The sequence below is a fragment of the Festucalex cinctus genome, chromosome 2, assembly GCF_051991245.1.
Source record: "Festucalex cinctus isolate MCC-2025b chromosome 2, RoL_Fcin_1.0, whole genome shotgun sequence".
NCBI classification, from domain to species: domain Eukaryota; kingdom Metazoa; phylum Chordata; class Actinopteri; order Syngnathiformes; family Syngnathidae; genus Festucalex; species Festucalex cinctus.
The window spans coordinates 13,127,862-13,150,150 of NC_135412.1; the positions used below are offsets into that span (position 1 = coordinate 13,127,862).

At 40.0% G+C, this 22,289-nt stretch overlaps 1 protein-coding gene across 2 annotated transcripts in view; it reads left to right on the forward strand.

Moving 5' to 3' along the window:
- The window catches only part of LOC144013763 (low-density lipoprotein receptor-related protein 1-like), a 95,529-nt gene that overhangs the window by 33,986 nt on the left and 39,254 nt on the right, over positions 1-22,289 (forward strand). For both annotated transcript variants that reach the window (XM_077512952.1, XM_077512953.1), the window contains exons 7-27: positions 4,034-4,196; positions 4,420-4,642; positions 7,088-7,277; positions 7,353-7,496; positions 7,583-7,819; positions 9,196-9,376; positions 9,625-9,847; positions 9,936-10,125; positions 10,208-10,330; positions 11,501-11,641; positions 12,299-12,424; positions 14,022-14,138; positions 14,228-14,308; positions 14,398-14,565; positions 17,018-17,200; positions 18,202-18,399; positions 18,587-18,832; positions 18,926-19,123; positions 20,839-21,043; positions 21,122-21,286; positions 21,766-22,010. In XM_077512952.1, the coding sequence (XP_077369078.1) occupies positions 4,034-4,196; positions 4,420-4,642; positions 7,088-7,277; positions 7,353-7,496; positions 7,583-7,819; positions 9,196-9,376; positions 9,625-9,847; positions 9,936-10,125; positions 10,208-10,330; positions 11,501-11,641; positions 12,299-12,424; positions 14,022-14,138; positions 14,228-14,308; positions 14,398-14,565; positions 17,018-17,200; positions 18,202-18,399; positions 18,587-18,832; positions 18,926-19,123; positions 20,839-21,043; positions 21,122-21,286; positions 21,766-22,010 (3,747 nt within the window). The remainder of the gene's footprint in view (positions 1-4,033; positions 4,197-4,419; positions 4,643-7,087; positions 7,278-7,352; positions 7,497-7,582; positions 7,820-9,195; positions 9,377-9,624; positions 9,848-9,935; positions 10,126-10,207; positions 10,331-11,500; positions 11,642-12,298; positions 12,425-14,021; positions 14,139-14,227; positions 14,309-14,397; positions 14,566-17,017; positions 17,201-18,201; positions 18,400-18,586; positions 18,833-18,925; positions 19,124-20,838; positions 21,044-21,121; positions 21,287-21,765; positions 22,011-22,289) is intronic.

Genomic DNA, 22,289 nt, shown 5'->3' on the forward strand with positions numbered 1-22,289 from the left:
GCCAAGTGTTTTTTAATTACTCGACGTTGTTGTCAACACGACCCAATTATGTTTCAGGCCTGTGAAGCCTTATAATTCAATTAAATTCAATACAATTCAAAATGTTCATTTCATTCCTTAAAAAAAAGATAAATAAAAAGGGACAGAAAGAAGTAAAACTTGTTATCTGCCCCTGAACAACACAACAACAACAACAACAAAATAATCAACCCAAAATAAATGGCAGTGAGCGGTCAAGACGCTTTCAATGTAACAATTCTATAAAATAATTTAACAGCATGTCCTAGTTCTATATGTATTTTTCCAGTAATTGTGCTTTTTGTCAAGTTTTTAAAAATACAGATAAACTGAGATGATTTGGTTTTACAATCCAGATTGTTCCAGAAGCTTTCAGTTGAAATACATACGTTCTTTTTGTTTTGTTCTATATTTCGTTTTGAGCTCATACTAAAAAAAGCAAAATATTGTTTTGGTACATAACAGCAATGCATATAAATCACCTCCAATGTCTAATAACACTTAATATTGAGGCATTTTACTTACTAATGCACGCACACATTGAGTTCCTCCACATATTGACTTGCTTCACAAACATATTACATTCCCCTTCATCTGACCATTAGTGTGGATTTTAAACATAGAAGGGCCAAAACATCCCTTATAAAATTTAAACTGCACTAAAAATAACAACTAGCCACCAAATGGTGCTAGAACTGCTAAAACTAAATGGAAATCAACCTGACTTTTTTTTGTTTTTTTTGTTTTAAACCATTGTGCTGCTTTTAATATCGTGACCTGACGACGACGACAATATTGTGGCAGTCTCAATATCGCGATATCACAATATTGCTGTTATCATTACATCCCTAATATTTACTGTCCCGACATGCCACACTGATAACTATTTCCGTGTGCTGTTTGAGAGCACTATATAAATAAAGATGACTTGACTTGACTTGACTTTGTTGCACTCTAAAACGTTTGGTGGGCAAACCTGGAGGATGACTTTAGAGGGATGTGGTTAAGATGAAGTTTTGGAGGTGGGCAGTTTGAAGCAGCGTTCACACACACACAAGGTGATTTATCGCATTGAATATTGGAGAGCTTGACTGATGACTAGACGGAAGGTTCCAGATGTAGCATGCTCGTGACTGCATGTCTGGGAAGATAAAAGGGGAGCGAAGCCTGCCCATCCCATCATCCCCATGTGAGCCCACAGCAGGCCCCATCACTTCACCCTGTGTCCTGCTGTTCATCATTTAGTCACTAGTCCTCTCTTCTTGTTCTCGGGAAAATGTTATCTTAAGTGTATCCTGTGTTGGTATACTTGAGTTCTGGTAATTGAATGGAATATTTGTGTGGACATGCACACAGTTAGAAATCCGCTCAATTGATTGTAGTGGTACGCTTAAGCCGTGTATGACAGGTTGAAAACATCAACACTTGGGACAAAAAGTTTCTTTGGACTCTAGTAGGTGTTCAGGACAGCAAGTGCGCATGGTGGCTATGTGCGGAGAGGGCTTCATCAAAAAAAAAAAAAAACAAACTGAATGAAGAAAGTAAAGCTGTCAAAATTAATCAACAAGTAATCAATTATCAAATGAATTGACAACTATCCAAATCCTCTCGTTTCAGCATATCAACAGTAATTGTTCACTGATTTCTGTAATACTTGATGAAAGAAGACTGAATATCTTCTGTTTAATCAAAATAAGACATTTGCAAAAGTGTTTTTACTTTAGAAAACAATGACCATTTGTACGTTGTTGTTGTAACGTAATAAAACATCAATCCCCCTTTTTAAAATCACTACATGAATACATAGTATGAAATAAACACCAATCAGTGGGTCATAAACAGTAAGTTGAAGCAAAATTAAAATGAATCTGATTAGTCGATTCATCAATTAAATAATCGCTAGATGAATCGATTCTAGAAATATTTGATAGTTACAGTACGATATCAAAAGATGACAGTATATTTGCCTTTCGGAATTGAAGGTTATTTTCAACTGAGTAGGTTGCACAACAGCCTCTGTGTAAGCATCTAATCAATGCAGTGCAGGGGTGTTTTTAGAGTGTTATTGGCTTCAAAGTGATACAGTACATTATCCCGCTTAGCTGAATTGCAACCCTTCTCTGTCAAACTTTGTGTTTTAGTGTTTTGAAACATCTTGTACTGTTTTGTTCTTCCTCCCCTTGGTATTTTGTTCATGATTTCTTTTATTGGCTTGTATGTTTTCACTTACCTCCTTTTTGCACTGGAAGATTGCCTGAAATGGAAGACAGCCCTGAATTATTTCTGGCTTGGAGGTGCGCCAGAATTTCCAATGTTCTCTTCAATAAATTCATTTCGGCTTCTCTCCAGAGAACATGCCGTTATGCCAGCCCGCCATTATTTCTAGTCTCGCATGCCGACGATCCCAGGTGGGACTCGCCACTTGAAGCTATACATAATTTCGTGTTGGGGTGGGTTGGAATTTGTACATTCGGCCCAGATGGTGTATGTATGTGGAACGCGCATGTGCTGCTGTTTAAATCGGCTTTGACATGCTGACTGCCGCATTCCTGTTGATGCTCATCAAAAGACGGATGTCAAAAGTTGTTCCTTGGTTGTGAGTCGGCATGGTGTGCAGTGCTTTGGTAAAAAAAATAAAATAATTATCCCACTCACTGGGGGATTTCCATGTAGATTCACACTGAAAGTGAGACTTTAAGCACAATTTTAGCTGAGGCATACATTTTCATGCAAGGTTCTGTTTTTTTTTTTTTTTTTTTTTTGCAAGATTAGGTCTTTTTTTTTTTTTTTTTCTCTCTCTCTCAGTGTGGCCGTTAAATTTCCTTTTTAAAAGACGCTGCTGTTACTTTAGGTCACATGTGATCTCTGTCATACGTTGCTTAGTTGTACAGTGTCGGATCCGCCATCAAACAAAAGAATTAAAACTGTCTAACATAATGTTACTTTAACTGACTTTCATTCATTTATCACAATATTTGAGGCAGGTATCCTATCCATAATCTAGTTAACTCAAAACATGCCATTGTGCTGGGTCAATTTTGCTTCACAAATGGTCATAATTAAATGCTGTAGGTGCAGTACTGTAGACTAGGGCTGCACAATATATCGAAAAAATATCGACATCGCGATATTAGCCCTTGCAATATGCATATCGCAAAGGCATGCAATAAGTTTTATTTGGAATTTTATGCTTTTTATATGAATTTGACCAGTCAGATTCTAACCTAAAACGTGCATCGGCATCCAATAGTTGAAAATTATCAAGACATAATTACAATTAATTAACTAAGATTACATTAAGGTTGCTTATTTTGTCGCATGAAAAAAGTTTTTCTTTCATTAGATAATAAAAATGTAATTTCTTTAGATACGTTAAATATTGCAATAATATCGATATCGCTATGTTCAGCAAGTATATCGCATATCGCATGTTTTTCCAATATCGTGCAGCCCTACTGTAGACATTATATATTTATTTTTTGAATATCAGAAGGAAATTCTCCTCTTAATATGTCGTAGGCTGCAAACATTTGAGACACCCTGTTCTAGTGTAGACCAAGTAAGCATTTTTGTAATCTCTTTTTATAGGATTGAAGGAGAAACAACTTTTTGTTTGTGCTGCAAGAATGGCAATAATCCAAATTCTGACCACATTCCTACACACCAGCTAGCTCAGGATTAAGGGTAAAAATAGGAAATGCTTTGCATGGCTTAGTCATAATCTTTGATTAATTGGAATTTTTTTTAAGAGTGCAAATAAATAGCAGAAGTTTTTGTTTAGTAACTTTAGAAGTTTTTCATTACAGAAGTTTGATTTGAGATAAAACAAGGGGAATCCTCTCATTTTTCTCTCTGAGTGCAACTTGCTTGATTTACAAAAGAAAATTCCAACATTGATGGACACAATATAAGTTACAGGGAGTGATGTCTCTTGCTGAACCAACACACAAAAGTAATTTGAGTTCTTCTGTGTTTTAGTGTCTTTCTCTTCTCTTTCAACGTTTAAACCTTTCAGACGTGGAACAGATGGCGATTGACTGGCTGACCGGAAACTTCTACTTTGTGGATGATGTCGACGACTGGGTGTTTGTCTGCAACAAGAATGGCCAGACATGTGTGACGCTGCTGGACCAAGAACTGTACAACCCAAAAGGCATCGCCTTGGACCCAGCGATGGGGTGTGTGCCTCTGTCCTCATGCCCTGATGTTACCTCTAAACGACCTTTTGAGCAACACTTGAGAAGAAAATGCTGTTGTATGAGGGGCAGTGTGCTGATCCAACTTGTTTTTGGAGTTAATGACGCACCGAGTTCCTTTTTACAAAGTGTCACTTCCTAATTTTTTAGCCTTCTAAAAATGATTCACTTCCTTCTGTTCCTCTTTTCTCATCTTGTGCTGCAGAAAAGTGTTCTTCACAGATTATGGATCCACACCGAGAGTGGAGCGTTGTGACATGGACGGTCAGAACCGCACAAAGCTGGTGGACAGTAAGATAGTCTTCCCCCATGGCATCACTCTGGACCTGGTCAACCGGCTGGTGTACTGGGCCGATGCCTACCTGGACTACATTGAAGTGGTGGACTATGAGGGCAAAAACAGACACACCATCATTCAGGGCCTTCTGGTGAGATTTGAATGATGATCCAACAATAGTACGAAAAGTCACGCACCATCAGTTGTTTAATTTTAACTCATTTGCTCCCAAAAACGTATAAATACGTTCTATTTTAAATGTAAGTGTCCCAAAAACGTATTTATACGTTTTTTTTTTTTTTTTTTTTGCTGGAGCATACAGAAGGCTTTGATGCAGCCTCTCAACTGCAAAGAACGCTAGAAGCAATAGTAATTATTCAAAGGAGATCAAACTGGGCCATGTTGAAAAAAAGCTCAAATACTCACAATTTTAATTAGATTTGTCAATAATTCTGAAACCTAGCTATATTGTAATTGCCAAAAAATCGAAAAAAGATAGAAATGCACTTTTTTTTTTTTTCCCCTGATTAAAAAAGAGACTTTAATCTTCCTTTTGGTAGGTTCCATGTTTTTTTTTTTATAGCAATAGAACACAATATTCTGTGGGCCTTGCAAAATCAGTCAAAATCCAGTAAAACAGCCGGGAGTGAAGGGGATTGCCACTTTGAAAATGGCTGGGAATGAATGAGTTAACAAGCACAAATGGTAGGGCTCTAGACTGCGAGCAGTTCGGGTGCCCAAGTGCCCTAATTTCTCCACTTTGATGGAACTACAACACACATAAGGCACATCTTGGTCTAAACCAATCGCATAAAGGGCGTGACTACCCTCTTAATTGGCAGCCATATTTGCGAGCTTATATTTGAAGATGCGCATGCTGCATTCAGATGGTCTACTCAAGGTAACGTTTCGTCATTGACACGTAACACAAATTAACCATCTGTTTTGCTCAGTTATTACCACAAATATCCATTACAAGTTTCAAGTGGGATCAAATTAAATTCAGATATCAACATTTGGTACTCTTTACAACTTTACAGACACAACGATGCTCCCACCACGAGGGCCCCCCTCCCTGAGTGGCTCATAAATTTGTAAAAAACATTAATGTGTTGATAATGTATCATTGAATGCAAATGTAGAACCATCAGAACGTTTTTATTTTATGTTGCCAAATGCATTTGACAAAATGACAGGCCAAATGTTAGAAACAGGTGGTTCATTTGACGTAGTAAAAGTGAGCCAGGAGTGCTTTATCGCAAAAAGAGTTGTTTGAGTCACTTGTTGCTACCGTTACCAAATTGGTTTTGTTCCTGGCACTACTGGTAATTGTTAACCAACTGAAAACTTAATATTGCCTATTGATGTATTACTAACTCTTTTTAACTCTGTGCCAAACGTATAATATTTGCCCAAGTTTATTTTTGTGAACAGATCCTGAGTCTGTTTTCTTTATATATTTTCTTTATGCAAGATATTTTTTTTATTTATTCTATATTTCAATGTCAATTTGCAATATCCTTGAGAATGAAACGTTATTTGCTCTTGATTTATGATGCTCTGTATTCATCGTGATAGTTTCTGGGAAAATACATAATTCTAAAAAAAATGTTTCATCAAATCGATTGGCCAAGGTGAGTGATGTCTAGTCGTCTACCCATCAGATATGGAATTGAAATAGCTGCATATGATGAGGTGATAGGATCGATTAATTTCTTAAATGGAAAGTCCCAATATGTTAAAAAGTCATAACCAACAGTAATACAGAACACTTAACGCACCAAGAATTTTGAGTAAGTTAATCTGTCTTGTGGAACTATGCTTCAAATAAAGCAATTTATGATGACCTGATTTTTATTTATTCATTTACCAGTCAATAAAAAATAGTATTTTCCATTAAAAAAATTAAAGAGTGAAACTATAAAACTGCAGTGTTGAATGCAATGCAGTTGAAAATTTGGGTGCACTTAGATGTGCTTGAAAAGAAAAAAGTTGGGCACACTAGTGCTACCAGTGCAAAACTTTAGTCTGAAGCCCTGAATGGCTATCTGTCCCACTTGCACCCCCTTTACTGATCAATTAAAACCCTATTTTAATAGCACAAAAGCCAGTTTGTTTACTCTTAATACAGTATTTAAACTCCTCACATTTTGAGACCTATGGTTCTGGTTTTGTCTCCTGTGCATTTCATAAAAACGGCTCTACTCTGTCAGAGAAGTCCTTTTTATTGCTTTGATTGATACAACTTAAGAGTGTGATTTTTCCTGGCTAATGTCTCTCTAAACATATTAGTCTGGCTCTAGTGAAGCTTGGCTCCAACCCGTAGTGGTGTAATGGTCTTAATGAAATCAGGACTGAAGTGGAGGGAGACAAGAAAGGAGGTAGTGTGTGTTAAGGGAGAAAGAAGATAGGACGATGGAACAGATCTGCATAGAAACAATCTCATATGGTACTCGCCAGGGGGATGATGTCTGCTAAAGCCAAAAAGTTCTAATTAATCCCCATACAAATTTGTTGTGGGTCGCCCTGTTTTTGCACATCAAATTTGTGGGATTGTTGTTTCCTTTCATGAAGTGCTTCTATCGTCGCCTTTCAGATTGAGCACCTATACGGGCTGACTGTCTTTGAGAACTACCTGTACGCCACCAACTCAGATGAAGGCAACCTCAACCCCAAGACCAGCGTGATCCGAGTCAACCGCTTCAACAGTTCCGACTTCCAAGTGGTGACGCGGGTTGACCGCGGCGCCGCGCTGCACGTATACCATCAAAGACGCCAACCTCGAGGTATCCCTGTCTATAATCCACTTTTTTTTTTTTTTACCCCCAATGGTATATCTACAGTATGGTATGTTTCCACAGTGCGTAGCCATGCATGTGCTTTGGATCAGTTTGGAAAAGCTGGAGGTTGTTCCGACATCTGTTTGCTGGGCAACAGTCACAAGACACGCACCTGCCGCTGTCGTTTTGGCTTCAGCCTGGGCAATGATGGCAAGTCTTGCAAAAGTGAGTAAAAATCTTCATTTGAGGTGCGTCTCTTCTGGCTGTTTCCATTTCGGTAACGATGGTGGCAAATTTTCTTTCTTCTCTAGAACCAGACCACGAGTTGTTCTTGGTGTACGGTAAGGGTCGTCCCGGAATCATCAGGGGCATGGATATGAATGCAAAAGTACCAGATGAGTACATGATCCCCATCGAGAACCTCATGAACCCCCGAGCTTTGGATTTTCACGCCGCCAGTGAATTCATCTACTTTGCCGATGCTACCAGCTACATTATTGGTCGGCAGAAGATAGACGGGTCAGAGAGAGACACCATACTGAAAGATGGTAAGAATTATGGGGACAAATGCACTCAGATACGCCTTCTTTGCTGCATTTGAGGCTGGGGATGAAGTTGGAAATATCTCAGTAGGAGCTTATGAGTAGGGACGTAATGATAACGACAATATTGTGATATTGCGATATTAAAATTGCAGACAACATGTCACTATAGTAAAAGTAGCACATCTGTAAAAAAAAAAAAAAAGTTGATTTCCATTTGTAAAATTCTAGCACCCTCTTGTGGCCATATTTTTATTGCAGTTTAATTTTCATACGGCATGTTTTGGCCCTTCTATGTTTAAAATCCATGCTAATGGTCAGATGAAGGGAACATATGTTTGTGAAGCGAGTCAATACGTGGAGGAACTCAATGTGTGCTTGCATTAGGAAGGAGGTGCCTCAATATTGTGTTTTTAGGTTATGTGCATTGCTGTAATGTACAAAAGTACTATATTGTGCTTATTTTTATTTTTATTTTTTACTATGATCTATTTTTATTTATTTATTTTTTACAATATTGTGACCTTTTTTTATATAACGACAACCATCCCCACCCCACCCCACAATATTGTGATAATTATCGTATTATGACGTTTGGATATCGTTACATCCCGACTTATGAGTGGTCGGGTTGTGAAGAGTAACAAAAGTGACTGATGACAAACATGGGAATCTCGTGTATTTTGATTGTCAGCATTTCTGACTGCAAGCCCAATCATTTTACCAGCCTTGACCCTTTATTTAAAGTAGTGGTGTCAAAATTAGTGTGTTAATTTTGAGTTCATTTAAAGTTCCTTTAATGCCACTAATTGTTTAAACGCGCGATTAATGACCAACCTTCTTTGGAAAGCCTGTACTGGGGGAATTCCAGTTGCAACGCAAAGGAAAAATGGAAAATGGAGTGAGCTGTTAGTATTGTCCTACAAATGAAATTATGCTTGAAAATGAATAAATAAATTAATGAATCAATAAATTAATGAATAAAATGAAATATTTCATTGTACATTTTATTGTACATTTAGAACAGATATAAAAGCGTAGCGATCATGGCCACAGTATACACCAATTCTCATGCAGAACAGACAGGCTATAGTATAGCTAGCAAATTCAGATCATATTGTGTTATCTGGTCTGTTGTTCTGCTATTGTTGTGTCACACAAGTGGGAACTTGAAGCATCGTCCCAATTTCCATTTTGTAATCGGCGACATCTTTGGCCTTGATTTTGGAATGCAACATTAATCAGAACAGGAGCTATTTTAGAGGAAAAGTTTAAGAACGATCCTTGCATGACCTAAGAGCCACCCTCACCTGTTAGCAGTAGGGCGCTCAAATGAAATTTTAACTTTGAGTTAACAAAGCTATGTTCTCTCCATATATCAGGTATCCACACAGTGGAGGGGCTGGCAGTAGACTGGATGGGAGGTAATCTCTACTGGACAGATGACGGGCCTAAGAAAACTATCAGTGTTGCCAGACTGGAAAAGGCTTCTCAGACCCGCAAGACACTAATCGAGGGCAAGATGAGTCACCCGCGCGCCATTGTGGTGGACCCCCTTCATGGGTGAGCTAATTGTTCGAAAAACTCTGAAGTGAATTCAGAGGTTTTGTTTCTAACTGTATTATACTGTACATTTTAGAAGATAATTGCTTGAAAAAAATATATATATATAGTGAAACTTGGTGCTTGTAAAATGTTTGTTGTATGAGTGTTCCTGCAATTACATGGGTTACATTGATTTTTCTTCAAAAATCACCATTACGATGGACTTATATGGCTGTTGACTGGAATTTTCTCCCACCGTCTTCCAGGTGGATGTACTGGACCGACTGGGAGGAAGATCCCACCGAGAGTAATCGAGGCAAGATCAAGAAAGCGTGGATGGACGGATCCAATCATCAAGTTTTCCTGACGAGCAAGACGGTGCTGTGGCCCAATGGCTTGAGTCTGGATATTCCTCAGGGTATATTATACTGGGTGGACGCTTATTACGACCGCATTGAGATGGTTTACCTCAACACGACTGAACGGAAGGTGGGTTTTGCTTGAGAATATGATCTGATTTCCCCCCTCAATTTCATATATGACTGTGTGATCCACCTCTGATTCCACATTTAAACAGGTGGTGTACGAGGGTCAGGAGCTGAATCACGCTTTTGGATTGTGCCACTATAAACAATTCCTCTTTTGGAATGAGTATCGTGGAGGGAGCATCTACAAACTGGACCAAGTCACGAAGACGGTCACGCTACTCCGGAATGAGAGGCCACCCATCTTTGAAATTCGGGTGTATGACGCTCACCAGCAGCAAGGTACCTCAACTTTCAGGACTCAGTATTAATTTCACACCGACTGATGGTACTCTTGGCCAACTTCTATTCTTTTCTTGCAAAGGCACCAATTTATGCAGAACTATGAACGGGGGATGTAGCAGTCTGTGCCTTGCCATCCCTAATGGCAGGTCGTGCGGTTGTGCTGATGACCAAATCCTGGATGTGGATAACGTTACCTGTAAAGGTGAGACGGCACAAAGGGGTAGTGGTTACCGTTGTAGTCTCACTTCGATGGGGTTCCATGTTCAATACAAAATACTTGCATGTCTGCTTTTCTGTCATAAAGATATGTCATTTTTAGCGGTGATTACATTTTTTAAGCGTAATTAATCCCGATTTAAATAGTTAACTCATGATTAATCGCAAATTTGATCTCTTCTAAATAATAAAACAATAAAACATTTTTTTTGGTAAGTTTTCATACTCTTGTTAACATAAAAGTGGAAAAATATTAAACTAATAGAAATATGGCTGCATCTTAGTTATTGATATAGTGAAGTGCTCCCAAAAACGTATAAATACGGTGTTCTAAAATGTTTTAATTGTCCCAAAGACGTATTTATACGTTTTTTTTGTTTTGTTTTGTTTTTTATGTTAGAGCATACAGATGGCTCTTGCAGCCTCTCAATTGCAAAGAATGGTTGCAGAAATGGTAGTTATTACACAAATAGCCAGCAGGTGGCAGCAGAGCAAAGGAGATCAATCAGGGCCATGTTGAAAAAAGCTCAATTACTCACAATTCTTTTGTGAAAATTGATTAAAATTAGCTATATTCTAATGCTAATTGCTGCAAAACAGAAACAGATAGAAACATACTTTTTTTCCTGATGAAAGAAGAGACTTTAATCTTTCTTTTGGTGTTTTTATAGCAATAGAACACACTATTCTGTGGGCCTTGCAAAATCAGTCAAAATCCAGTCGAATAGCCGGGAGTGAACGGGATTGCTTCTGTGAAAATGGCTCGGAGCGAATGAGTTAATTGCACTAAACTAAAAAAAAGTGTAAAATAAAATATTTTTTAAATTTATTTATTTAATTTATTTTTAAGACAGGTTAAGTTATATAGAAACAGAATGTTTGCATTTTCAAGCTCAACGTGGACTCTAATGGAAAATTAATCACTCAGCAGGAGTGCAGTCTGTTGAAGCGTTCTAGACTTAGCTTTCCACACTCAAACGACACTACAAAATATAGTTTTACAGTACAACTGCCAGATATGTGGGAGGGAATCTTCAAATGTTATTGCATCTTTAAACTGAACAAAACCCGACCTATCCAGCAGAAGGCTATTGTGTGGAACTCTGGTCTCAATGGCCCATCTGTTTCTGCTCCTACCCCTGATTCAATCCCACAGCCAACCCCTCCTACGTGCCCCCGCCGCAGTGCCAGCCCGGGGAGTTTGCCTGCAAGAACAACCGCTGCATCCAAGAGCGCTGGAAGTGTGACGGGGACAACGATTGTCTGGACAACAGTGACGAGGCCTCTGAGCTTTGCCGTAAGTGTTCCATGCCTCTGTCGTGGTTACGCGGCAACACAGAAATAAACACAATGTTGTTTAAGGCACTTTGCTAATGCAAACCAAGCAAGCACTAGCTGGCGCTTTCAAGATGGTTTTCTTCGAGCAGCTTGATGTGGTGGATATGTCATTGGCAACTTTTCATCTCATCAGGGAGCCTTGCATGATCTTGTCAAATTTCACAATAAAATGTCATATCGTCACTATTGGGCAGAAACTGCCATATGACCATATTTAGTCAGTTTCTTCAATACTATTGGGCAGATGCCACATTGGCATGTTATTTATTTACACACAAATTCAGCTATCTAGTTATCTGGATGAAGCTAAGATACACTATAATTTTTACAGGTGAACTTTATTTGATGTCAAAAATTTTAATTTGTCCAACTTTTTAGTGTTTCTACACAACTTGCTATTCTCTAACATGAAGCTTAGCATATACACTCACATATTTTGCCACTTAGGTTCTTGATAAAGAACAACAAGTTATGGAAAAAGTTCATTTTAGTTTCATCCTGACATGTCAGATCCCTAACATTTTACGAGTAGTCCATCTGGAAACAATTAGTAAAAAAACAAATCAAGTCATACACGCCTGGTTTTACTCATGGTGCTCCTGATGTCTCCCACAAGACCAGCACACCTGTCCGGCAGACCGATTTAAATGCGAGAATAACCGCTGCATCCCTCTGCGCTGGCTTTGTGATGGCGACAATGACTGCGGCAACGATGAGGACGAATCAAACACCACATGTTCCGGTATGCTAAGTCTACACCAACTTTCACTTTGCATTTGTTTCCTTGGATTTGTTTCAGTGGTTAAGTTGGTTTATTTTGAAAAAGGAGAAAAAAATGATATAAAACTGTAAATTCACAACATTGTAGCCTATGACGAATTTCCACTTTACTCCTTTGACTAGTGGATGGTCCCTGAATTAAAAAAGAAAAAAAAAAAAAAGAAAAAAAAAAGGCAGTGCTACATAAGTAAAGAGAATCACAACAGAATTAAAGTGTATTGTGATATGTCAGCAGATAAGGTAGATGCCCGTTTAATGTGATGTTATGGTTAAAGCTTTGATTCCCCACTAATCAATACTTAAGATGTTTCGACAGTGAGCTAAGGGTTGTGAGATCAGTTATAGTACATTCTATGAAGGATGTTTTTGGCTGGCCATTTTAATGCTTTGTTTTCTTAATCTTGTATAGCAGGAGTTTTGAACCAGTGGTGTGAAAAACGTGGCTTTGCCAACATTTAAATGTAGCGTATTAGTGCAGTGGTTTTCATACTTTTGGGGTTAAGGGACCTCTTACAAGGGAACATTTTTACCAAGCGCCAACTCATAAGCCAAACATCGACTAAACAAAACTACCACCAACTTGAAGTGCCAAAGGAATTAAAAACTTGCCAATTTCTGAGAAAAAATATTGTTGCAATAAATCCACAGTTTTCAGAGAAAAAAAATTATAACGTTATGGAATAGTTCTATATTTTTTTTCAAGTAAAAAAATATGTGTATGTGGCGGCCATGTTGGGGAGACGACGCTCCCATCGAATGCAATGAATGGATATTGAAATTAAGTCGTAACTTTTTAATTTCTCAACCGTTTTTCATGAGATTTACTTTTTTTCCAACACCGATTCGCCAAATCACATGCCATCCACATTCATGAAATGACTTAAGCCTCTTAGTGTGATGACTAGGGTCATGCAAGGGTTATGTTTACTGTCATGACTAGGGTCATGCAAAGGTTATGTTTACTATCATAACTAGGGTTATGTTTGGGTCATGACCGTAAGGTCAAGTGTCTGTTTTGAACTGATGTAACCAGCATCTAGTTTCAACTGGTAAGACACTATGTGATGTCAGAAGCTATGTGATGACAGGAATCTTTAATCTCTTTATCTGGTCAACAGCCAGTGAGATAATTCCATGTCAGTCCTGTTACCCACATGTGTAGCCACAACCAATCAGATCGATTCGCTGTCTATATAAGCCTGTCTGAGAAATGTGTGTTTTTGTCAAATTATTACCTCTGTTCCTCTGTGCACCTCCACAGCCCAAGTTATCTTTGTGTCTCGTGATTCTCGATGCATTGTCGTTGTTTCTCATCTAGTTAAGTTTGTTCTACGCTTCTCGATGTTATGCAAATAAAGAGTTAAATCTTATTTGTGTCTGCGTCAGTTTGAGAAACACAGAATTGGTGTATAGCTGTAAATGTTGTTGTTTTTTGTTTTTTAACTAGGATCTCTTAAAAACGTTTTTGTCTTTTTCATCACTTTTCATGCCTGCATGCACGTAGCGACACATGCTGAAACATGTTTAACACTTTAACATTGTTACCTGTTACCTGGCAGCACGCACATGCCCTCCAAATCAGTACCCTTGCGCCAGTGGTCGTTGCATCCCCATCTCCTGGACATGTGACCTCGATGATGACTGTGGAGACCGCTCGGACGAACCCGACTCATGTGGTGCGTCTTTACCGCCTCACAATGTCGTTATGTTAGCTTGAATAGCGCAGAGATGAGTCATTCTTTTCCTCTTCTTACCTTGTCTCCAGCCTATCCCACATGTTTCCCTCTCACCCAGTTCACCTGCGCTAATGGTCGCTGCATCAACATTAACTGGCGTTGTGACAACGGTAAGCAATAACACATCTCAGAACTCCTTTTTGAAGACAGCCCGTTTGTATAATGGATACCCGTGTTTTGTATGTGTGCGCCTGTACAGACAACGACTGTGGGGATAACAGCGATGAAGCCGGCTGTAGTCATTCCTGCTCCAGTGTGCAGTTTAAATGCAACAGTGGTCGCTGTATCCCAGAATATTGGACTTGTGATGGCGATAATGACTGTGGAGACTACAGTGATGAGACGCATGCCAACTGCACCAATCAAGGTGAAGAACATTATTATATGCTGCTTGTTTGTTGTTTTCACATTATCTTTCCAACTGTTCCTGTTTGAATAATCATAGAAGAATATCTAGTGAATGTTACCGTGAAGCGGCCTCATAGTCAAAGCAGAAAATAACTTCTTTAAGTGAGTGTTTCACTTTCATGCTTGTTGGAGATGATTGCCAGAAGTGGACGACTGAGCTGCAGTGTTATTTTGGTAGCATGCTCTTCCTGTTCTTCTTTTTTCAGTTGACGTTGAGGTTGAGGTTGAGGTTGAGGTTTTTGTGAACGTTTGTGTGACAGAGTGTTTAGAGACTGCTTATCATTTATAAAAGATTTAGTCAATAAACGGGAAACTTCTACTTTTTTTTTTTTTTTTTTTTTCCTTTTATTATTTTTTTTGAACATATAAACAAATGAACAGCAGAAATAAAACAGAAAACAACAACAATCAAAAGAGAAGAAAATCCCAATAAAATAATCATTCAATCAATCATAACTTACATGTTCAAAAGGGAGTAGGAAGAAGTTAAAAACTTATCTAGTCCTACCCCTTTTACTCAATATATTTAAACTTATTTCATTATTAATACTTGTACTTGACAAATAATAAATCACATTTAAAGAGGAAGTCAAGTCAAAATTTGTCTTGACACCAATCTAAACTCGGCATTCTGAATATGAATTAAGCAGCGAAAGTTTTTAATCCATTTCAGGGGCAGCCATTTTGCCACCCGCTGTCGACTGTAAATTGCATTATATTAGTGCTCAGATAATGACCATTCATGACACATCTGTTTTCTGGGTTTGGTCATGTGACATACGCAAGGTGAGCCCTTAGCCGATGTCATGTCATTTAAAACAACCCTAAATTGGGTCAAATTGACCCAACCATTGGGTTGTTTTGAGTCAAATCAAAACAACACAACAATCCAATGTTGGGTCAAATTGACCCAAGTATCGGGTCGGTCCATTTTTATTTTTATTTTATTTTATTTTTATTTTTTTTAACCAAAATTTGGTTATTTTTGACCAATCATTTTTAACTGTGTAACTGAAAAGATGGACAAAAATGAGTGGATATACCGGTGTGGGGGTGTGTGTGGGGGTGTGTGGGACTAGTGGGGCCGCATAGATCTTTTTGTTGGAAAAAAGAAGAAGAAAAAAAAAGGTTGTCTTCTCCTTTAAAATGTATTTTATACAATGGTGAGCGTTTTGACTGTATACATACTGTATGGTCAAAATGACAATTTGTTGTTTGTTTTGTTGTAAAATTGCCCAAATCCAAGTTCACCCAACGCCACAGAATAGATTGAGGTCCACCTCCGTGCAGATTTTGTGTTTCTGTGGGCGCCTGGCAGGCTGTCACATTCAAGAGATTCATCTTCCTTCACGCCACATTTCCCCTCTAATTGGCCTCGAGTTTCACTTTATCTTTTTCGGCAAAACCTCTTAGTGTCTCTGTTAAGGATGTGGTTATGTCCTGAGGTTAGCTAATAATTAGACTGTTTTGTGGTGCGCAAATGACACAGATGTTTAACATTTTCAAATCTCCATTGGCTGTCTTTGGAAGATCGGGTGCCTCTGGTTAACCACCGTGACAGCATTATAGAACTTGAGCGTACACCGCTGTGCACTGTGTGTGTGTTCTGGTGTTTAATGTACTGCTTGATCCATGCAGAATCCCAGCCAAGTGCTGTCAAATCCCAGCATGCAGTAAACAAGGCTCAGCATGACCTGTTGGCTTAATGAGCAATCTGCGCACTGTATGTTTGTAGCCCGCCTACTGATGTCATTACCAGAAATGGAAAAAGCTATACCAACGCCCCCCCCCCCCCCCCGTCTGCTTTACTGATCTGTTCTTCTGAGAGGCCCAAGGTGGCCTGCTATACGCTGGTATCTGTGCCAATTGCTGACCTTTGTCATGAGGGGCAGACATTGTGTCACCACCTCAGAGGTGCCCTTTATCCTCTTGTGACATCAATCAGAGAACTGTGTACTATTGTTGTTTGACTTGGCACAGCGTCGGGTCATTGATCGCATCATTTCAACACAATTAATGGCTGGGAAGGCCTGTTGTCACTCTCCTCTGTCCTTGCCAAGTGCGTCCGCTCTGTGGGTCTGTCCTGTAATGTCTGCTTTAGTGTTGTCAGCGGTTGTTTGCTTGTTGACAGGATTACACAAAAATGGCAACACTGTCAGATATTAACTTACAAACAATAATTACTAGAAAGTGATGGATGAACATCATCTCTTTCAGGCCAATTGTCATCTGCTGCTTCACTCGTTTTGATTGCAAAATCTGATTGCCACAATGAGATCATAAAAATACAAACAGCAGTCCTCATTCTTTTTTATTGCTGTAAATAGTTCAACTTTGATGTTGGTTAGGCAGACTTGCATCTTTGACACTTTGACTAATTGAAGTCACCTCCCTCCCACTTTTCTCTGCAGCTACTCGTCCCCCAGGTGGCTGCCATGTGGATGAGTTCCAGTGTCGCATGGACGGTTTGTGCATCCCCATGCGGTGGCGCTGCGACGGTGACACCGACTGCATGGACCTAAGTGATGAGAACAACTGCGAGGGTGTCACTCACATGTGCGACCCAACTGTCAAGTTCAGTTGCCGGGATTCAGGTGAGAAAGCTCAGAACTTGTATCACACTTGAATTTTTTTTTTGGATGATGTTCATCTTGGTAGCAGTTCATATCATTCAAATGCTAATGTATTACCGTATTTTCCGCACTATAAGGCGCACCGCATTATAAGGCGCACCTTCAATGAATGACATATTTTAAAACTTTTTCCAATTATAAGGCGCTACAGTAGAGGCTGGGGTTACGTTATGCATCCATTAGATGGTGCTGCGTTAAAGGGAATGTCAACAAAACAGTCAGATAGGTCAGTCAAACTTTATTAATAGATTACAAACCAGATTTCTGACAACTCCATTCACTCCCAAAATGAATAAACAGCTGTTTTATTATTTTCTCTGAGGTAAAGTATTAGTATTAGCTAGCGATCCAAGATGGCGAGATCTTCTGCGCATGCGCGTCACCGATCGTGCAGGGTCACCGATAGCGTCTTGACAGCGAGACCTGTTGCGGCTCAATATTGATCCATATATAAGGCACACTGGATTATAAGGCGCATGGTCACCTTTTGAAAAAAATGAAGGCTTTTAGGTGCGCCTTATAGTGCGGAAAATACGGTACCTAGAAGTGATGGAATTGGAAGTGTTAGTGGAAGAGTTGCAGAGAAGGAATTCACACAGCAAACCTCAAAAGCTGCTCTAGGAGACGCCAGTTAAAATAACCATGCGTGACCCAGACGCAATGAATGCAGTTGAACTGAACTTTCTCATAGGTGATATTGCATGACTCCTTCTTGTGACTGGCTCCAAGCCCCCTTTAGGTCATTCAGAAGCTTCAAATTTGCATTACTGGATAGATGTGTAGCAAAAAAATGTGCAAAATGAACCACGTAGCATTTTATATGTCCACATTTGATTGTGTAAAAAATCATGTTTGTCGCCATTTTTGTGCAAGCAAGCCTTTAGTAGATCAGGCCCGATAGATTGGCAACAGAGATTAGTTGTGGACAGCGGCTGAATGTTGCCATTTTGTGATCTTGTCAGCCCGCTGCATCAGCAAGGCCTGGGTGTGTGACGGCGATAGTGACTGCGAGGACAACTCGGACGAGGTCAACTGTGACGCGCTGGTGTGCAAGTTGTCTCACCACGTGTGCGCCACCAACGACTCCATCTGTCTTCCTGCCGAGAAGCTGTGCGACGGCACTGACGATTGTCCAGATGGCTCTGATGAGAAGCTTTGTGGTGTGTAACTCTATAATTTAGTCAGTACTTAATTATTTTAGAGTGGGAATTGAATAACGTTTGCTATGGAAGCAAATGAAACCTATTTGCTGGTCACCGCTTAATTTTAACAGTACTGAAGTATCCATAGAATAACAGTTTCTTCGCTCATCCTAATAACCATGTTCTTTGTGTTTGTGCCATGCAGACTTGTGTTCGCTGGACAATGGCGGTTGTAGTCACAACTGTAGCATCATTCCGGGTGAAGGCTTCATGTGTTCCTGTCCCTTGGGCATGGAGCTTGGAGCAGACAACAAAACCTGCCAGATTCAGAGCTTCTGTGCCAAACACCTCAAATGTAGCCAAAAGTGCGAGCAGGAAAAATCCAGTGTCAAGTGCTCCTGTTATGAGGGCTGGGAGCTGGAGTCTGACATGGAGAGCTGCAAAAGCACTGGTGATGACAAATAGTCTCAGCTACGGCTGAAACTAATCATAAAAATTGTTAAACCACTAATATGTGGCTCTTGTACACTTTCATTTTCATTAGATCCCTTCAAGCCTTTCATCATATTTTCCAACCGCCATGAGATCAGAAAGATTGAGCTTCACAAGGGGGAGTTCAGTGTCCTGGTACCAGGCCTCAGGAACACAATCGCTTTGGACTTTCACCTGAGCCAAAACACATTATACTGGACGGATGTCGTAGAGGACAAGATCTACCGTGGGAAACTGTCGGAAAACGGAGGTGAGTTAGCATGAAAAGTCAATTAAAAGTGTTTACATTAGGATTCCTGCATTGCAGTATTACAAAAGACCAAAAGGGCCACCCTGAATGGAAAATAGAATGACACTCCGAGAATGAAAGTTGTAAAATTACAATCATAACTGTACTTGCGTAACAACAAGGTCTGTCAAGGACCTTGTTAGGTTTCACAAACAGTGACATGCATTGGTATATCAACACTAACTCTCGACTTAAAGGCTTCAATGGGAAAAAAGGGAACAATCAAGTCTGAAAAATAGCGTCTTTTGTTGGGTTGAGAAAAAACATGTGAGTGGGAGCATTACATGTGTACAAATAAAGATGGAAATGTTTTTGACAAATTTGTTTTATGCCGGATGTCCTTCCTGTTGCAACCCACCCATTTTTTTTTCTTTTCTTTTTTTTTTTTAAACAGTTTTCCACTCATTCGGGCTAAGTGGCTTGTAAGTGCCTGGTCATTTGTATGAAGTGCAGCAGCCTGTACCACATTGCGGTCCAATTCTAGTATATACTGTATAGTAAATTAATACCAGGGTAGAAGTCAGGTAAAAGTATCTTTCTCTATCCACGTCAATGTTTCCATCGAGAGAAATGAACAATGGATCATAAATTGTGATTTAATTGGTGTCCCAGTAATACTTTGATTACATCAATTATTATCAAACCAGAACCGGTTTATTCAGTCAGATGGACAAAGCAGATAATACTGTTATGTGTTTTACATAACCTAACAAAGACTGGAGATGAGTCCTTGCAGATCATGAAAATTGAAGTAAACAACAATTCAAACCTTTATAGAATAAAAATGCTTGACTGGGTATTTCTACAAAAAAAAAGGGAAAAAAGGAAGAAAAATCAGAATACAGTGTCAGCAGAGGTGATCTGTGACCCTGAACAAATCTCCTAAGTCACGACTGGCCTTTCCTCCTCCAGAAGTCCAGGTCTCCTTGCCAATCAAGGTTGCGTTCCCAGCACAGCACTCGGGGGGCACACTGAAGGCTTTGTCTCTTCCCATTTGTCTCAGCGCTCTCTGTGCGTGACTGCAGCCTGCGGCACTGATCTAGCGTAGGAGGCACAGCTCCCAACGCTTCCAGTTCCCTGTCTGCCAGCGTCGTTGCTCCACAAGAGTTGTATCTCCGTTTCTGTGGCGTTATTTAATCATCTTTACAGCACTGCTGCCAGATGAACATACAAACACATTGAAGATGGTCAACAACTGCAGTATTCCTTTGAGCAAACCCGCTGGAGTTGTAATTGCAGTGCCGCTTGAAGGGCCTGTGAAGAACTCGCCTAATCGCCCTCATCCAGAGATGATTATACATTCTGGCTTCGCACTTAGTTTGCATGAGAGCCAGTTGTTTCTGGGAAATAATAAAAGAGGGCAGTTTGGCATTGAAGGCTGTTTTTTTTAAAAGTTTGGCTGTGTGGTGGGGACGATATTGTGTTGGGCAAAGCCGCACTGACAAACAGCAGCAGTGCGTGCCATTCTTCACTGATGGATTCCATAAGCGTTAGGAATTCTAAACAAGTCATTGTGTGCTCTGCTTCAAAATGAAACATAAAATATGTTCTCTCATCTGGAATCAAGGTCATACTCCTCGTGTAAATGAGAATCAGTACACTCATCAAAATTTATGGTACAAAAAGGAAATGAGCCGCTGATTAAATTACAATTTCTCATTGTGTGGTGTGTGTAGCTCTGACTACTTTTGAAGTAGTGATCCAGTATGGGCTGGCAACTCCGGAAGGCCTAGCGGTGGACTGGATTGCAGGAAATATCTACTGGGTGGAGAGCAACTTGGACCAGATTGAGGTAGCCAAACTGAATGGGACCATGCGAACAACGCTGCTGGCCGGCGAGGTCGAGCACCCCCGGGCCATCGCCCTGGACCCACGTGATGGGTAAAGACGAACAGTTGGGATGACGATTCATCCTTATTGGTGGCAGTTCAGACTCGCGTCTATCTTGTTTGTTGTCAGTATTCTATTTTGGACTGACTGGGATGCCAGCCTGCCCAGGATTGAGGCAGCGTCTATGAGCGGCGAAGGCAGACGCACCATCCACAGGGAGACCGGCAGTGGCGGCTGGCCCAACGGACTCACCGTTGATTACATGGAAAGACGCATTGTCTGGATCGATGCCAGGTAGTGTTTACCTCTCTCAGTGCTCTCATTGCAATGCTTATTTTCATACATGTCACACAACCCACTCACAGATAAAATACCATTGTAAATAAGGTCAAAAATCTTGGGACAAACATCTTGGTCAATGTCTTAATCAGAGGTTCAGTTCCCAGACGTCCTAAATGCCACCTGAATTTCAAAGGGGAGTTTGCAGGGCTAAGACTGCTAGCAAGATTCATTCACTTTTCTAATCCTTCTCCCCCTCTCAAGTCTCTGACCAAAGTGGGTAATGGTGATAGTTTCAGAACACATAGCCAACGTCAATAAAATAGCAGCGCTTGCAATGCTAAGCTAGCATTAGCACTCGAAACAACAACAACATTAGCCATAGCTGTTGCATTGCTAGCATGACTTGTCATTATGGAGTGTTTATTTTCAGGTGTCCAGATGCTTTTGTCCATAATGCCAAATAATCCACATTTGTTTTGTTCCTCTCACAGATCAGACGCTATCTACTCTGCCATGTATGACGGCTCTGGGCTGATTGAGGTGTTGCGGGGTCATGAGTACTTGTCCCATCCATTCGCTGTCACCATGTATGGAGGTGAAGTTTACTGGACGGACTGGAGAACCAACACTCTTGCCAAGGCCAACAAATGGACAGGGCACAACGTCACTGTGGTCCAACGCACCAACACGCAGCCATTTGACTTGCAGGTTTATCACCCGTCGAGGCAGCCCCAGGGTAGGTTGTCCGCTGGACATTCACTCATTTGTTTTTTGTTTTTTTTGCTCCCCATGTGCAAATAATATCTATTGGCAGTGTAACTTATTGAACAAAATGGGACACAACAATACTGATACCACTAGCCTATTGGTATCAGTGAAGAAACTGCAATTTTGAATTCGTACCCAGGCATGCAATGCGGTACATCGAGTAAAGAGAATTAAGTGGCAGTGTGAGGAATTATCACTTCAGTTGAGACCCCAAAAGATTGGTGATTGTCAGTTTAAACAAATTTTA